Source organism: Mastigoproctus giganteus, chromosome 7, assembly GCF_048544385.1.
Source record: "Mastigoproctus giganteus isolate SK-2022 chromosome 7, ASM4854438v1, whole genome shotgun sequence".
In the NCBI taxonomy this organism is placed as follows: domain Eukaryota; kingdom Metazoa; phylum Arthropoda; class Arachnida; order Uropygi; family Thelyphonidae; genus Mastigoproctus; species Mastigoproctus giganteus.
The window spans coordinates 205,601,207-205,620,911 of NC_143581.1; the positions used below are offsets into that span (position 1 = coordinate 205,601,207).

Below are 19,705 nucleotides of genomic sequence, written 5' to 3' on the forward strand. Positions count from 1 at the left end.
AGCTTACACATTAACTTCTAATGAGGGACTGAGTAAGATGTGTGTGTGTGTTATGGAGGTTTAATGGCACATAAGCTGCTGAGGCTATAGTGCGCCTACTGAGTAAGATATTTTGCTAATTCAAATAATGTGTCAAAATTATTGCCTACATCCAGCTGATTATATCAGTCGATATAATCAGCTGGGTGTAATGCTAGCACATATAAGAAGTAGTTTGTTTCTGCAACAGCCATAAGTGTTGAAAGTTAATGCAGCCCCAGTAAAAAGTGCATGATGGCTTTCCCTCATGTGTTTGTATGTATTCACGTGTCGACATGTGGATGTGAGGGCTAAAAAACATCATATATTAATTCTAAGATATAATTAATCAAATAAGGTAAAAAATTAATAAAAAAAATTTTTAATTTTAAGTTTTTAGGATTTTCCCAATTATTAAAAATTAATTTAATTACTTAAATGTAATATTAAGGTATTGGATGGGCCCCTTGAATGTAAGCCAGGTACTGTAGTCCCTTTGACCCTCTTCCCTTTCCTTTGGGCATGAACAGCTGATATTGCCAAGGGGATGGCGATGTTTCCAACTAATGGAACCTAATCAAGAAAGCTTAAATGACTTAAAGGTGTGTATGAGGATAGTAAACTAAACATGAACGTTTATAGTCATAACTGTGTGTTCAGTAATGTCAGGAGTTTGTCAGTAATATTAGTGAATTGGCACTCCTGGTTAAGACAATTAATGCTCACCTAATAGGGCTAATGGAAACTTCATGTCACCCAGAAGTAGGAAATTATGAATTTCACTATGTCATGTACGGTAGACTTTCAGAATAATAGCACTTTCGGGGATTCATGATGTCATTATTTTGATTTTTCTGTTATCTAAAAAGTTTTATTTTTAATATATTTAATGCAGAAATAATGAGACCAAATAAGAAATAGAGAGATTTAAGAATGCGATTTTATTAACTGCACATAAGAAAACATAAATATGTTGACGATCCAATGTTATATTCTGCCATTAATACACCCGTTCTATTTTCTAATCAAGTTTATCGCTAAGCTTTAATGTTCTTAATTCTTCTCTGTAGGAGGTTTATTAACATTTGGAGCCATAGTACAGCAGCATAATCCGTGATATCAGTACAAAAATTCACTTTCAAAATGATGAATTTAACAAATAAATTAATCATGTGACCCCCCCCCCCCCAGCACTGCAAGAAAGCTGCACTGTATGGAAATATCCAATCTCAATGTGCCATTATTTGGGGGTGCCACTATTTCAATAGTCTCTGCATAATGTATTTAGGAAGGATAGATAAGATCAAAGGGGTGATTTGGTAATTGGATAAGTTCCATCAGCCATAGTTGCCTTATTTATTTTAGGTTCAACAATGTTTCTTTCACTTTTTTTTTTTTTTTCAGTTATCTTAAAATCATGTAGCTCCCAGTTAGAATTGGATATACTTCTGATATCTCCCATCCTTAAAAATTTCTTCACATGCGAATGTATGTGTAAAATATTTATTCGCTACTGGTTAATGAATGAAAAACACTTGTCTGTGTAATATAAAATTTAATTTATTGCAATGAGTGAGGATTAACTAATCTTAGCTTTCATATGCTGCACTTAACTTATCAGTGGGCATTCATTTGTTAATAATTAACTCTCAAATCACAAACAGTGATTTGAGATAGAATAAAGAATATTGAATAGCTAACTAAAAGAATCATAGTGAATAAAATAAAAACAAAACCACTATTAATTGTTATTTTCTTTTCCATTCCAGGATCTCAATATAGTGAAAAGTGTGATGTATTCAGCTGGGCTATCATACTTTGGGAAGTTCTAACTAGAAGAAAACCATTCCACGAACCAGGAGCATCAGCATTTTCTATCATGTGGGCTGTACATAGTGGTTTGTATTGGATTCCTGAGTGTATATATATATATATAAGTTAATAATCAGTTTATTAGGAAATGTTAATATGCTGCCTGGCCACTTTAATAGGACTGATGAGGGCATGTGCACTGGAATGTATTTATGCAAATCTTGACAAATGATTGTAATCTATGGTGATGTCACTGGCAAAACTAATTCTATCCTCCCCACCAGATTGCCTAACAGCCTCATATAATATTTAACAACTACCAAATTAAAGCCTTTGGTCCCTGACTCCTCAGTGTCTCTCCCCTCAACCCCATGCACATTGGATGACCTGGCAGTGTGGTAGTTTTGCTGCTATGGCATGATATTTGCTAGCAGTGTGGAAAGAAAGGATCTCAGCTTCAAAAGTGGTGTGATTGTTAGTGCATTCCTAGCATGCACCAAAGATATTGCACAAATGGTGATTACTTAAGTATTTTAAAATAGCCATTATTTCAATAGAGAAAGAGATGGATAAGGAGAGAGAAAAAAAAAAAGAAAGAGGCAGGTATAGCTGTTTAATCTTGAGTGATGGAATGGGGTATACAGCATTTGAGATAGATTGACTGATTGTCAAACAACAAAATAATTGACCAATGTCTTCAATGTAGGAACTTTACAACTTTATTGATAGAGGAATCACATAGGAAAATTTGTGAAGAATAGACTGCAGTCAGACCGGTCTGCACTCCATTGATCTTAAAAATTAAATGATAAAAGGGCTGTAATGGTGTCAAAAACAAAAAGAGTGGAGTTTTGATGGTCACAGGCCTCTTGAACCTCACTCATTTCTGAAATGAATATTCTGTGTATGGAGGACAGCATGCAGAGCAAGATGGCCCTCCTGCAGGACACCAACAGTTGCAGGCTGTTGGAGAAGAGTACCAGTGTGGAAAAAGTTTTCATAGCATATCCTTGGCACCCAGATCTCACTGGTCAGCAATGTGAACAAAGTAGTTTACTCTAGCATCATTGCAGATCAAGAATGGGTATTCTGGAAATACCCATCCTAGCTGTGTTACACTGATGGAGATTATTATTATTAGGCATATCGTGAAAGGAAGCCTGAGGCTTATGCTGCACCAGCCAAAAAAAAAATTTTCGAGTTATCGAGAGAGAGAGAGAGAAGAAGAAAGGAATCACCAAGAAAGAGAAGATGCGTATTTGCAGGATGATTGTTAGTCATCATGCCAAATTCAAATGATTTTAGGAACATAATTGGGATTTTGCACATCTGCCCAGCTCAGCATAATCCCCAAATCTGAACCCAATTGAGCATCTTTGGGATGAACTGGAACAATGTTTTTGTGGAGATATGCTTATCTTCCTACATCTCTGCAATGACTGCAAGATATTACTCCTGATGCCTCCAAGGATTTCATAGTTGAGCTCATGCGATATCAGAGCAGTAATTCAGAAAAAAAAGGTTGTCGAGCAAACTATCATGAAATGGTAAAAAAGGTTGCCAGACGTCGTAAATCCACAGTTACAAAATTGCATAGGATACAAGTTATATTGAGATAGCAATATCAGCATATGGAAGTGCAGTTTTGCAGGTAATGAGTAAAATCAGCACAGATAACAATGTTACACAGAATACTTACAAGTTAAACATCTATTTACAATTTTGTAGTTAATTTCATTTTGAATTACTATTTTGCAAGCATCTAATCACTCTTTAGCACTTGTTTGGAGGTGCAAATCAACAGAGTGTGGTTTTGAATAAGTGCTGTGAAATCTGCTTCTGCTCCATTACTTCTCTCTCTCTCTCTCTCCCTCTCCCTCTCTCCCCCCCTTAATAGTAGTGTTATGACAAAAATTACAGAAAAGTCATATTATATAAACTAATGTCTGAATGGCAGCCTTTCAGTCTATTATTGAGAAGGAAAGATGTTTGATCTAAATATTTAGTGTTAATGTGCAACAAGTAACTAGATAGACAGTGGAATCTGTTTAGAAAAAAATTTAGTGGGTGGTATTGTCAGATGCTTACTGTTCTTGTTGGAACAGGTTAGACAATTACAGTCATTACATTTTCTAAATTTAAGGTTATAGTTGTAACTAAAGAGGTTGTTTATGGTGGGACTTAATTTTGTGTTGACTAAATTTAAAGCTTAAAGGAGCATGACATGTACTAGGATGTTCTTCCACTATCTGAAGTTTTCTTTCTTCGGGTCTTCCTCTATTTTCTTTTTAAATATGTTAAAGTACTGTTTGTTAAATTCAACCTCTTTTTTTTCTATTCAGAAGTGGCCTCAAACATTATTATAAAGAGTGCTTCCTTTGTTGTACTGGTAGTAGTAGTAGTAGTAGTGGCATGTGATGCAAGAAAGCATGTGTATGAGCTTATGCAGCAACAGCCAAAAAAAAAAAAAAAAAAATCACACCATTCCCTCCAAATGCCTGTTCAATTCCTCCTCAAATTTATTTAACCTATCAACTTCCACAACGACAGATGGAAGTTTGTTCCAGCAATTAACCACCCGCTGGCTAAAGGCAAATTTCCGCACATCTATTCTACATCTGTCTTTTCTTAATTTGAATTTATGCCCCCTTAGGTTCGTAATCTAAACAAGTGGAAGGATCCCATCAGAGTTCAGCATGCTCAACCCATTCAAGGCCTTTAACATCTCAATCAGATCACCGCGCAGGTGCCTAGTCTCCAGCCACTGCAATTTGCAGACCTTAGGCCTCTCTTGGTAAGAGGATCCCTTCATTCCCCTCACCAATCTTGTTGTCCTTCTCTGTACACGCTCAAGCAAATCTACATCCTTCCTAAAATGAGGCCTCCAGGCCTGTACACAGTACTCAAGGTGTGGCCTGACCATTGCCTTATACAGAGGGACAATCACCTCCTTTTCCCTGCTAGCAAAATTCCTATATATCATTGACAAAACCCTATGATCTGCCCTGGCAGCTTGTCTGCATTGCTCAGAAAACTTCATATCTGACTGCACAATTACTCCCAGATCTTTTTCATTTTCTACCACCTTAAGTGTAGTACCACGCAGTTGGTACGTATCTCTGGTGTTACCTCTACCCATATGCAGTACTTTGCATTTGTCAAGGTTAAACTTCAGTTGCCACTTCTTAGCCCATCTGCCCAAATTATCTAGATCCTGTTGCAGTAGCACACTGCCATTACTGTCATTAACAACCCTGCCAACCTTTGTATCATCTGCAAACTTCGACACTAAGCCTGATATACCTTCATCAATATCATTGATAAATATACAAAACAACAGAGGACCCAACACTGAACCCTGTGGGACTCCACCAATAACATTAGTCCACAAAGAGCAGCACCCATTAATTACCACCCTCTGTCTTCTCCCACTCAACCATCCTTTTATCCATTGTAGCAACTGACCCTTAATACCATTCTGCTCCAATTCGTACAATAGTCTTCCATGTGCAACAGTGTTAAAAGCTTTCCTGAAATCCAAATATATGATATCAAAATTATTTTTTGCATCCAGTTCCTTTGTAACCACATCATAATATCCTATCAAGTTTGTCAGACAAGACTTTCCCTTAACAAACCCATGCTGTGTCTGAATTATTGCTGCAGTCTTGTCTAGATGATCCTGCAATGCATCTTTAACCAGTGACTCCATTATTTTACCCGGAACAGAAGTTAAACAGGTCTGTAATTACTCGTATCACTCTTCGATCCCCCCTTGTGAATTGGGGATACATTTGCACATCTCCAGTTCGTGGGGACCTCCCTTGAGTCCAAGGATGCTTTCATAATAATGGCTAAGGGTTTGCTTAGTTTCTTTGCTGCTCCTTTAATATAACTGGATAGATCCCATCCACCCCAGGTGCCTTTCTTATGTTTAACTTCAACAATTTCTATTCCACTTTGCTCTCAGTTATTACAAAATCATTAAGCACCCTGCTACAATTTGATAACCTTCTGCCATTTTCAAACCTTAATAACTCCTCATGTGTGAATGCAGATGCAAAATACTCATTCTGTTTGTTTGCTATCTGAACAGGATCATCAACAGTGGAACCATCGATATCAAGTAGACCAATCAGATTCATGCCCTTCCTTTTAGAGTTTATATAAGTAAAGAAATACTTGCTGTTTTTTTTAGCATCTTTTGCCAAGGATTTCTCGTAATCTGCCTTCGCCTGCCTAACCTCCTTTGTGATCTGATTACAGACTAGCTTATATCTGCCATAGGCTTCTGAGTCGCTTGATAATTTATATGCATCTCATGCATTTTTCTTCTCTGTTACGAGTCTCATTAGTTCATTTGTTAACCTTTAGACCTAAACCTTGAACAATATTTCTTAATAGGTATGAAACTTTTAGCAGCTTCCACGATTAATTCCTTGAGTTCTTCCCACTTACAACGAAAGGCTTAAATTTTGCAAATTACAGTGTCTGGAGACTGTAATCAGATCACCTCAATCAGATCACCTGCGAGGTGATCTGATTGAGGTGTATAAAGCCTTGAATGGTTTGAGCATGCTCAGTTCTGATGGAATTCAAATTGAGGAAAGACAGATGTAGGATAGATGTGCGGAAGTTTGCCTTTAGCCAGCGGATGGTTGGTTGATGGAACAGACTTCCATCCTTTGTTGTGGAAGTTGATAGCTTAGAGAAATTTAAGGCTGAGCTGGACAGGTACTTGGAACGAATGGATGGGTGAAATGGGAGCGTTTTTTTTTTTTTGTTTTTTTTGGCTGATGCTGCATAAGCTTGCTTTCTTGCATCATATGCCTATACTAATGCTAACTCTTAGATGGCCAGGAAACAGAGTGGAACTGAACCCTATAGAAAACTGTTGGCATCGTGTTGGAATCTGCAGTTGCCAGAAAGAAACCAAAGATCCTTCGTGAACTTGAGGAAGCCATAATTCGTGTTTGGAACCATGAACTATCAGTTGATTATCATCAGAAATTGATCTTGTCAATGCCTCAATGGTGTGCTGCTGTCATCAGGGCCAGAGACAGTTCAACTAAATATTAGTTTGCACCTGGTGAACTTTTCATTTTGTTTTCCATTTAAAATGATAAACTGAAGCAAATTGAAGACTTCTGATAACATTTCAGCCATAATTGTCATGTTTACCAAAACTGTTGTATAAAGGTTGCAAATGCTCATTTTGGAATATTTTGAGCGCACCTGTCAAATGTTACTTAGCTTTGCCTTAACTATTAATAAATATCTTTTGTTTATATTTCTATCTGTGACGCTAGTCATTAATGTAACATACCATTGCGAAAAAGGATTAGAAGTGATGCACTTTCTTTGAACACAAGTGTATATATATTTTTTGCTTCTGACTTGGTTTAATTATTGCCTTCGCTCGTTGCTTTTCTGTGCTTTTCCATTCTGCCTCCTTCATATTTTGCACACACCATCCATTCAAAACATTATAAACACCTAACCAAATAGTGGGTATGTCCTCCTCTTGCTGCTGCTACTGCCGCCACACAGTGAAGCATGGATTCTGTAAGGCCTCAGAAAAAACACAATGTTGCAGGAGATATGCTATATGTACCATGTTGCCAGAAATGCATCCCATAGGTCTGCAGTAGTCTGTGGTAGAGGATATAGAGTGCATGCTGTCTAGGGGTATGAGGACTAGAAGCGATTCCCAGGAAAGCATCCCCCATACCAAAGCACTGCCACCACATACCTCTTCCAGTTGGATCAAGACATTAGAGTGATTTTTCTCCACAGTATGTTACTGTACCTTCCATCTACCATCCACATGGCATACAGAAAACAAGAGTTATTAGAAAAGGCAACTTTTTTTCACTCCAGTCATCAATGATTCAGTGATTGCCATTCAGATGTGGGTGGGTGCTCTCCATTTGCCAGGCAACTACTGCTCCGTTTGCTGTCCATCCACTCTTGGAACACTTAACTACAGCACTCTACAAAAACCAACAATATTTACAGTTTACATAACACTACCATCCTACAACTAGTATCCGAGTATCATTCCTTTTTCGAAGTCCATCAGGTCATGTCCCTTGCCCATGTGAATCGAGTACTTTGTATGGACTGCATGCCACGAATCTGCATTATCACATTTACCACCACGACATATGCCAGCAAGAGGGGAGGGACAACTGATTGCTAAAACACGGGGTGATAATGTTTTGACTTGGACAGTGAACACACACACATTTTATATTTTTGTTTACAGATATATATATATATATAGTTTTTTTTTTTTGAACACTACTTTTAAGCCAATGTTCTATATTGGTGATGCTGTCGAGGCAGTGTTAGGTGGGTCGGAAAACTGCTAGTTGGGGGGGATACAAGGACTAATAGATTAACAGTAGCCACTGGCAGAGGTGGAAGTGATTCTTGCACTGCTTCTATTCAAATGAGCAGAAGTCTGAAAAACAAGATGCAGGATATTTCAGAGACTGCTGGTAGTCATTGCGTTACAAGTAAACACATGGGTTGTGTTAGGGTAGCTAAGAATAGAAACAGGTGCATGTATACCTGCGTGTACACCAATGCTAGGAGTTTGGTAAATAAATTTGATGAATTTGAGGTATTGCTCAAAACATCAAAGGCAGATATTGTTGGGATATCAGAGACGTGGTGTCACACAGATATAAGTAATGCGGAACTGGAATTTGGGGAATACAATGTATATAGAAAGGATAGACAGGACAGGAGGGGAGGAGGGGTTATGATATTAATTAAGAAACACATAAAGTCAAAGGAAGTGAAGCCAGTTGACATCGATGGACAGGGCAGTGTCGAGTCAGTTTGGTGTGACATAAGCATAGGGAAATCAAAATTGAGAGTAGGAGTGTGCTATAGGCCTAATGACTCTGATGAGTATAATAATATATTGTACAGGGAAATAGAGTGGGCCAGTAAATCAGAGAGTCTTATAATGGGGGATTTTAATTTCCCAGATATTGACTGGAATTTGTGGGTTGGTCACTCGCACACTAGCAAGGCTTTTGTGGATTTATTGGATGATTGTTTTCTACATCAGCATGTTCGTGAGGCAACAAGAGGGAGCAATACTCTTGATCTGATTATCAGTAGTGATTCTTCATGCATTAAGAACCTGCAGATAAATGAACCACTAGGTGGCAGTGATCACAGTGTGTTGAAGTGGGATTTACTCAAGGAGGTAACTACCATCAGAGGTAAAGGGAAGGGCTTTTGTTTTCGTAAAGGCGACTATGATGGTCTGAGACAGTATTTAAATTCTATACAGTGGGACCAACTGATGATGTTACCAACAGCAAACTCAAAATGGGAAGCATTCAAGGAACTAATCTTGGTGGCTACCAGGCTTTACATACCAACTAAGAAATATTGTTCAAGGTTTAGGCCTAAATGGTTGTCAGATGGACTAATGAGACATGTGGCAGAGAAGAAAAATGCATGGGATACATACAAATTAATGGGTGACATGGAAGCCTATGATAGATATAAGTTGGTCTGTAACCAAGTCACAAAGGAGATTAGGCAGGCAAAGGCAGACTACGAAAAATCCTTGGCAAAGGATGCAAACAAAAACAGAAAGGAGTTCTTTACATACTTGAACTCGAGAAGGAAAGGGATGAATCAGATTGGTCCACTGGATATTGATGGTTCAACAGTTGAGGATCCTGCTCAGGTGGCTAACAATCTAAACGAGTATTTTGCATCTACATTCACGCATGAGGAGTTATTCAGGAAGGAGAATGATGTAGGTAAAGTAAACATTGGCAGTGAGCTGGATGATTTTGTAATAACCGAGAGGAAAGTGGAGGAGAGATTGTTGAGGATAAACATAAAAAAGGCACCTGGGGTGGATGGGATCTATCCAGTTATATTAAAGGAGGCAGCAAAGGAAGTATGCAAACCCCTAGCCATAATTATGAGAACTTCTTTGGACTCAGGGGAGGTACCCATAGACTGGAGATGTGCAAATGTAACCCCAATTCACAAAGGAGGATCAAAGGCTGACACAAGTAATTATAGACCTGTTAGTTTAACTTCTGTTCCAGGTAAATTAATGGAGGCACTGGTTAAAGAAGCACTGCAGGATCATCTAGACAAGAATTCAGTTATAGCTCAGACGCAGCATGGTTTTGTTAAGGGCAGGTCTTGCCTGACCAATTTGATTGGATACTATGATGTAGTCACAAAAGAACTGGATGCAGGGAATAACTTTGATATTATATATTTGGATCTCAGAAAGGCTTTTGATACTGTTGCACATGGAAGACTGCTGCACAAATTGGAGCAGTGTGGCATTGGAGGCAAATTGCTGCTATGGATAAGGGGATGGTTGAGTGGCAGAAGACAGAGAGTGGTAATCAATGGACACTGCTCAACGTGGACTAATGTTATTAGTGGAGTTCCTCAAGGTTCAGTGTTGGGTCCATTGTTGTTTTCGGTGTTTATGAATGATATTGATGATGGGATATCAAGTTTAATGTCTAAGTTTGCAGATGATACAAAGGTTGGCAGGGTCGTTAAGGACACTACTGACGCTATGCTGCAACAGGATCTGGAAAGGTTGAACAGATGGGCTGAGAGGTGGCAAATGAAGTTTAACATTGACAAATGTAAAGTACTACATATGGGTAACAGTAACCCCAGAGCAATGTATCAACTCTGCGGTACTACACTGACAGTGGTGGAGAATGAAAAGGACCTGGGGGTAATTGTGCAGGCAGATATGAAGTTCTCTGAGCAGTGCAGACGAGCTGCAAGAGTAGCTCATGGTGTCTTGTCAATAATATACAGGAATTTTTCTAGCAGGGATAAGGAGGTGATTATTCCCTTGTATAAGGCAATGGTTAGGCCACATCTTGAGTACTGTATACAGGTCTGGAGGCCTCATTTCAAGAAGGATGTAGAGCTGCTGGAACGGATACAGAGAAGGGCAACAAGATTAGTAAATGGAACAAAGGGTTGCTCTTACGAAGAAAGGCTTAAGTTTTGCAAATTACAGAGTCTGGAGACTAGGCACCGGCGAGGTGATCTGATAGAGGTGTATAAGGCTTTGAATGGTTTGAGCATGCTCAATGCCAATGGGATTCTTCATCTTGCTCAGAATAATCACCTCAGAGGGCATAAATTCAAATTGAGGAAGGACGGATGTCGGATAGATGTGCGGAAATTTGCCTTTGGCCAGCGGGTGGTTGGTTGGTGGAACCGACTTCCATCACTTGTTGTTGAAGTTGATAGCCTAAACAAATTTAAAGCTCAACTGGACAGGTATTTCGAACGAACGGAGGGGTGAAATGGGAGAGGGTTTTTTTTTTTTTTTTTTTTTTGGCTGATGCTGAATAAGCTTGCTTTCTTGCATCATATGCCTCTACTAATGCTAATGCTAATGCTAATTTGTTAAATTTTTAGTTGCGACAATGCTGCGTTTATGTGACAATGCTATTGTAGGATAAACAATTAAACATTATATATGCATTGTTATATTAGGTCAAGGTCCTGATAGATTTTGGTTTGCGAGTGGTGGTGAAAATTTTGGGCTGGAAGCATTACCGGTAATTAAGGCCTAACTAACTGGCTAGCCCAAAATTTAAGTCAAGAAAGGTTCAAGATTAGGTTAGTTATTAAAGATTAAGTCAAGAAAGTTTGTTTGTTTGTTATTTGGTTTTTTAGGAGCATTAGCAACTGAGGCCATATTGCTCCGGGATATGCGGTGGTCATTCCCCTGACCTTTCCACATCCTCCGTATTTGGTAGTGACGGGCTCGAACCCCGGTCTAATCAAGAAGCGTGTGCTACGCACTGCTGCTCCTTCCCACCTGGCTACGGAGGCGCCAAGTCAAGAAAGGAATATAACTGGGAAGAAATTAGGAAGATGACTTTTTTTCTTCAGAGAGACAGCCATGTGAAAGAAAGTCACCTTCCTAATTTCTTCTTAACCTTTCTTGATTTAATCTTTAATAATTTCCTTTATTTCCTCTCTCCTTCTTTAAATCTTTCCAAATTTTACATTTATATTTTTGTTAACTTGATCCCATGTTAATAGTTAACATGGAACTATAGGCGACCCAACAACTACTAGTACCACTATGGCTAGCCAGTTAGTTAGGCCCTAATTACCTGTAATATATATATATATATATATATATTTTTTTTTTTTTTTTTTTTTTCAATTGTTCACATTTAGCTTGTCCCAAATTTAGCTTGAGTTGCCTAGAAGAAAAGTACATGCTTTTGCTCACATGGCCTTTTAATACAGCAAAAAAAAATTTTAATGTCTCATGAGTCATAATATATCAAAATGAAAACAGAAAATGCTGTATAACCAGTTAGAGAATGTCGGTGGGCAAACATGCACGTGAAGATTTCAGTTCATTTACAAATTTAAAAAAAAAAGAATTTTTAGAAAGTGGTGCCTGTCAGCTGCCATATTAGAAACATTACCAGCAGACGGTTTATTTATCATTCATAATATATATATTTTGCATATTCCTCTTATGCTGCTGCTGCTATGCATTAGAAGGTTTGGTCTCGTATCCCAGTTTTACATGTATCGGCATTTACATTATTTTTCACAATTTTTTTGAAAAATTGTGACACTTCATGGACACTGTGCTTGCTCATGTAAATCCTGCATTGAATTAATTACACTTTTCACTGTTACACTTTTTAGATGATTTATTTTTGCAAATTGTTTTACATTTCATAGTGTGCACATTTCATTTCATTTCATTTCATTTCATTTTGATCTCTTTAAAAGTTACAGCTGTCAGTTACAGGCTCCGCAAAAACGATAAGTGTTTGCCTTTTATTTACATGATTGTTATTTTATATTGTACTTAATACGTAGTCATATAGTTATAGTTATGCTGGTTATTTTTTATTTTTAATTTAGATAAAGAGTTTTTGTGGATTTTACTTACGATAGGTAAAACCGTTATTTCGTTCCATTTTTGTAGCCATTGTTTTTGGATATAGTGGTAGGGAATTCAAATTTTTTTAATTGAGGTAGCTAGGTAGCTCTAACGCATAATTATATAGTAATAAGCTTCACTGTTTCTATTTAATAGTTTCTATTCAAATACTATTGACATTTAATTTATTGATTTTATTAATTTAAACTACCATGCCCCAGACTAGAGCAGCAAAGCAACGGGCACAAAGTGGCAGGAGTGCTGTGACTCGGGGGAGAACTGAGAGGGGCAATTCTCCAACGCATCACAGCCTAAAAAAATGTGCAACTTGTGAAATGTTTGCCGAACTCTCTGGAACGGAACATGATATTGCCATGGGGGATGTCTTTGTGTGTGCACGATGTAAGGAGTGTAAGGAAATCAGGCAACAACTCAGCGTTGTTATGGGCCTATATGAGAGTTTGAAGGACAGGGTGGATGCCCTCGAAAGATCTAAATTGAGGGGCCCATCAGGCTCTCAGCTGCCCACATCAACGCCAGAGCTTGCACTTGGTCATCACTCAACACAGCGGCAACCCCTAAGGCAGAATGCGCTGGTCCCACAGGAACTAGTAGTTGTTGGTGACTCTATCGTCAGGGAAACGGGGAACATTCTTTGTGAAAAGGATAGGTGGAACAGGACCAGGGTATGTCTGCCAGGGGCAAAGGTTGATGACGTTGTAGAGCGAATATCATCTTTTAAGGGCACAAAAGGTGATATAGTTGTACACGTTGGCACTAATGATATTAAGAGTAGGAGACCGGCGGAATTACTCAACAAGTACAGGTCACTGTTGAAAAAAAGCCGTGAAATAGGGTTGAATTTGAAAGTGTCTGCAATTCTGCCCAGACACGATAGGAGGGAGTACATGATGAGAGCCTTGTCGATCAATTCGGCCCTGGAAAGATTGTGCAAGGCTCAAGGGGTAGAATTTTTTTCAGCCTGGACTGTACTTGTTAACAGGAGAGATTGCTTCTACAGGGATGGGATACACTTAAATAGAAAGGGTGCAAGAATATTTGCTGATGCTATCGAGGCAGTGTTAGGTGGGTCGGAAAACTGCTAGTTTGAGGGGATACAAAGACTAATAGTTTAACAGTAACCGCAGGCAGAGATGAAGGTGATTCTTGCACAACTTCTATTAGAATAAGAAGCGACCTGGAGCGAGGGGTGTTGGGGGTTTCAGAGACGGATGGCAGTCATCATGGAATAGTTGGGTATATGGGATGTGTTAGGGTAACAAGGAATAGGCATAGGAGCATGTATGCTTGCATGTATACCAATGCTAGAAGTATAGTAAATAAATTTGATGAATTTGAAGTGTTGGTCAAGACATCAGAGGCGGATATTGTTGGGATAGCAGAGACGTGGTGTCACAAAGATATAAGGAATGCAGAACTGGAATTTGGGGAGTACAATGTGTACAGAAAGGATAGACAGGACAGAAAGGGAGGGGGTGTTATGCTGTTAATTAAGAAAAACATAAAATCAAAGGAAGTGCACCCAGTTAATATAGATGAACAGTGCTCTGTTGAGTCAGTTTGGTGTGAGATAAGCACTGCGAAAGGAAAAATAAGAGTAGGAGTGTGTTATAGGCCTAATGACTTGAATGAGTACAATGAACAAGTGTACAGAGAAATAGTGGGCCAGTAAATCAGAATGTCTTATAATGGGGGATTTTAACTTCCCAGATATTGACTGGAACTTGTTTTTTTTTTTTTTTTTTGATTTGGTAGTTGTTGGCGCATCGGCTTCTGTGGCCATATTGCACCTCCCAAGGTTTTTGCAGTACTTTGATCCAAGCCCGAGGCGGGAATCGAACCCGCGACCTTTGGGTTGCCGGGCAGGTACTTTACCCACTCGGCTAGCCCGGTCGGCCTGAAACTTGTGGGTTGGTCACTCACACACTAGTCAGACTTTTGTGGATTTATTGGATGATTGTTTTCTGCAGCAGCATGTTCGAGAGGCAACCAGAGAAAGTAACACTCTTGATCTGGTTATCAGCAGTGATCATTCGTGTATTAGGAATTTGCAGATAAAGGAACCACTAGGTGGCAGTGATCACAGTGTGCTGAAGTGGGATTTACTCAAAGAGGTAACTACCGTCAGGGGTAAAGGAAAGGGTTTTTGCTTCCGTAAAGGGGAGTACAGTGGTCTCAGACAGTTTTTAAATTCTGTACAGTGGGATCAACTGACGATGTTACAAACAGTAAATTCTAAGTGGGAAGCATTCAAAGAATTAATCGTGGAAGCTACTAGACTTTATATACCGATTAAGAAATATCGTTCAAGGTTTAGGCCTAAATGGTTATCAAATGAACTAATGAGACTCGTGACAGAGAAGAAAATTGCATGGGATGCATATAAATTATCAGGTGACGCAGAAGCCTGTGGCAGATATAAGCTAGTCTGTAATCAGGTCACAAAGGAGGTTCAGCAGGCGAAGGCGGATTACGAGAAATCTTTGGCAAAAGATGCTAAGAAAAACAGCAAGGATTTCTTTACTTATATAAACTCTAAAAGGAAGGGGATGAATATGATTGGTCCACTTGACATCGATGGTTCGACTGTTGATGATCCTGCTCAGATAGCAAACAAACTGAATGAGTATTTTGCATCTACATTCACACGTGAGGAATTATTACAATTTGAAAATGGAAGAAGGTTATCAAATTGTAGCAGTGTGCTTAATGATTTGTAATAACTGAGAGCAAAGTGGACGAGAAATTGTTGAAGTTAAACATAAGAAAGGCACCTGGGGTGGATGGGATCTATCCAGTTATTTTAAAGGAGGCGGCAAAGCAACTAAGCAAACCCTTATCCATAATTATGAGAGCATCCTTGGACTCAGGGGAGGTTCCCACAGACTGGAGATGTGCAAATGTGTCCCCAATTCACAAAGGTGGATCGAAGGGTGACACGAGTAATTACAGACCAGTTAGTTTAACTTCTGTTCCGGGTAAAATAATGGAGTCGCTGGTTAAAGATGCATTGCAGGATCATCTAGACAAGACTGCAGCAATAATCCAAACACAGCATAGGTTTGTTAAGGGAAAGTCTTGTCTGACAAATTTGATTGGTTATTATGATGTGGTCACAAAGGAACTGGATGCAAAAAATTATTTTGATATCATATACTTGGATTTCAGGAAAGCTTTTGACACTGTTGCGCATTAGCATTAGCATTAGTAGAGGCATTAGATGCAAGAAAGCAAGCTTATGCAGCATCAGCCAAAAAAAAAAAAAAAAAACCCCACTTCCACTTCACCCCTCTGTTCGTTCAAAATACCTGTCCAGCTGAGCCTTAAACTTATTTAGGCTATCAACCTCCACCACAAGGGATGGCAGTCTGTTCCACCAACCAACCACCCGCTGGCTAAAGGCAAATTTCCGCACGTCTATTCTACATCTGTCTTTCCTCAATTTGAATTTATGCCCTCTCAGGTGATTTTTCTGAGCTAGAGGAAGAATCCCATCAGCATTGAGCATGCTTAAACCATTCAAGGCTTTATACACCTCTATCAGATCACCTCGTTGGTGCCTAGTCTCCAGACACTGTAATTTGCAAAACTTAAGCCTTTCTTCGTAAGAGCACCCCTTTGTTCCATTCACTAATCTTGTTGCCCTTCTCTGTACTCGTTCCAGCAGCTCTACATCCTTCTTGAAATGAGGCCTCCAGACCTGTATACAGTACTCTAGGTGTGGCCTGACCATTGCCTTATACAATGGAATAATCACCTCCTTATCCTGCCGACCGGGCTAGCCGAGTGGGTAAAGTACCTGCCCGGCAACCCAAAGGTCGCGGGTTCGATTCCCGCCTCGGGCTTGGATCAAAGTACTACAAAAAACCTTGGGAGGTGCAATATGGCCACAGTAGCCGATGCGCCAACAACTACCAAATCAAAAACCTCCTTATCCCTGCTGGAAAAATTTCTGTATATCATTGACAATACTCCATGAGCTACTCTTGCAGCCCGTCTGCACTGCTCAGAGAACTTCATATCTGCCTGCATAATCACCCCCAAGTCCCTTTCATTCTCTACCACTGTCAGTGTAGTGCCACAGAGTTGATACGTTGCTCTGGGGTTGCTTTTTCCCATGTGTAGTACTTTACATTTGTCAATGTTAAACTTCATTTGCCACCTCTCAGCCCATCTGCTCAACCTTTCCAGATCCTGTTGCAGCAGCATAGTGTCAGTAGTGTCCTTGACAACCCTGCCAACCTTTGTATCATCTGCAAACTTGGACATTAAGCTTGATATACCATCATCAATATCATTTATAAATACAGAAAACAATAATGGACCCAACACTGAGCCCTGAGGGACTCTACTAATAACATTAGTCCGCGATGAGCAGTGTCCATTGATTACCACTCTCTGTCTTCTCCCCCTCAACCACCCCTTTATCCATAGCAGCAATTTGCCTCCAATGTCACACTGCTCCAATTTGTGTAGCAGTCTTCCATGTGCAACAGTATCAAAAGCCTTTCTAAGATCCAAGTATATAATATCAAAGTTATTCCCTGCATCCAGTTCTTTTGTGACTGCATCATAGTATCCAATCAAGTTGGTCAGGCAAGACTTCCCCTTAACAAAACCATGCTGTGTCTGAGCTATAACTGAAGTCTTGTCTAAATGATCCTGCAGTGCTTCTTTAACCAGTGCCTCCATTAATTTTCCTGGAACAGAAGTTAAGCTCACAGGTCTATAATTACTTGTGTCAGCCTTTGATCCTCCTTTGTGAATTGGGGTCACATTTGCACATTTCCAGTCTATGGGTACCTCCCCTGAGTCGAAGGAAGCTCTCATAATTATGGCTAAGGGTTTGCTTACTTCCTTTGCTGCCTCCTTTAATATAACTGGATAGATCCCATCCACCCCGGGTGCCTTTCTTGTGTTTATCTTCAACAGTTTCTCCTCCACTTTACTCCCAGTTATTTCAAGATTCTGTAGCTTACTGCTAGAGTTGAATACACCTCTGGTATTCCCCTTGCTGAATAACTCCTCATGTGTGAATGTCGATGCAAAATATTCATTTAGTTTGTTAGCTACCTGAGCAGGATCATCAACAGTTGACCCATCAATATCAAGTGGACCAATCTGATTCATCCCCTTCCTTCTAGAGTTAACATAAGTAAAGAACTCTTTGCTGTTTTTCTTTGCATCCCTTGCCAAGGATTTCTCGTAATCTGCCTTCGCCTGCCTAACCTCCTTTGTAACTTGGTTGCATATCAACTTGTATCTATCATAGGCTTCTGTGTCATGTGTTAATTTGTAAGTATCCCATGCATTTTTCTTCTCTGCCATATGCCTCATTAGTTCATCTGACATCCATTTTGGCCTAAACCTTGAACAATATTTCTTAGTTGGTATGTAAAGCCTAGTAGCTTCCAAGATAAGTTCTTTGAATGCTTCCCATTTTGAATTTGCTGTTGGTAACATCATTAGTTGGTCCCACTGTATAGAATTTAAATACTGTCTCAGTCCATTGTAGTCGCCTTTACGGAAGCAATAACCCTTCCCTTTACCCCTAATGGTAGTTACCTCTTTCAGTAAATCCCACTTCAGCACACTGTGATCACTGCCACCTGAGTTCTTATATAAAGTCTGAGTTCTTATATAAAGGTCATTCAAATGCAACAGAATTTTGGCATAAATGGTTGAGATATGCATAGAAAGAATGTTCTTCACATGCAGAACAGATAATGAACCCTCCAGGACTAGTGTGCTAGCATGTGTGGCCCACTTGATATGAGGTAAGAATAGCAGTGTAGTCTGCATTCTACAAAATGTAATCAAAAATTTTGGAGACTGAATTGGAGTTTAGGAAATGATGAAACTTCTGAAGGATTTCTAAATTTTTTGAAGTTAAACTTTGATAGAAGATTTTCATCATTTGAAATGTTTGACAGAAACTTGCGATTAAAAAAAAAAAAAAAAAAAAAAAAGCTATGGGGAGGGCAATTTCTTAGTTTCAAAAACAGTGCTCAACCTTCTGAATGAATTCGAAATTTCAGATCCAAGAAGGATCTTGACATTTCTCCACAAGACTTTGGACAGGCAGAAAAACTTTCCAAATTGTATTAACACATACATAGATTAACTGTTATCAACTTATACCTAAGTTCATATTTGTATGAAATAAATTTATTAATCACTGTATTTTTACTTGATTAGACATGCCCTATAACTGTGTTTTTCCATAGTGGATGTATAAAGAATTAAAATATATCATATAAGGTTTGTGGTGCACTGCATGTTTACTAGCCGATCTGTATGTTCTGGAGGCCAAAAAAAAAACAGAACTCACAAGGAAAACCGTAATTCCTTTTGAGGTCCTGTCTCCGAACCAGTTCAAACGAGTGTGAAAAGTACCGAACCCACTATACCGTCTCTGAAGTTTTCGGACAGGGTAATGTACAAAAAACACATTAACATCAATACCATTGGCTTCATTACATCCATAAAAAAAATTATCAATATCAACCGCAAAAGCTAACTATTCTAAATACAGTCAGTACCTTTAAATCTCTGAATGGCAAACCTCTCAAACTCCTCTAAGCTAACGTTATCTGTAGGAGGACAAATATACAACTGCAACGTATGAGGATAAAGTCCTTCTTTCCTTTCTCCTGTCAGCTTCACTGCTTTTTTCTTCTTAAAACCTATAATTTCCATGTTGCAATCTAACTATATAGATTGGTACCTGTTCTGTTTGACTAATAACCCACATAAACTGTCCACTGCATTACCAAATTCATGTACCTTTACAAAAACACAAAATTAAATAAGATACTTCGGTTGGCATGCTTTTATACTACCTATTGAATAATTTGATACACAAAATCAGAAAATAATATAACTACATAATCTCCATTACAC

General features: G+C 38.9%; 1 protein-coding gene across 2 annotated transcripts in view; it reads left to right on the top strand.

Annotated features, from left to right (window-relative positions):
• LOC150083612 (mitogen-activated protein kinase kinase kinase 7-like) overlaps positions 1-19,705 on the top strand; it is a 240,238-nt gene that overhangs the window by 87,404 nt on the left and 133,129 nt on the right. For both annotated transcript variants that reach the window (XM_090377382.1, XM_090377383.1), the window contains exon 7: positions 1,788-1,916. In XM_090377382.1, coding sequence (XP_090233508.1) covers positions 1,788-1,916 — 129 coding nt within the window. The remainder of the gene's footprint in view (positions 1-1,787; positions 1,917-19,705) is intronic.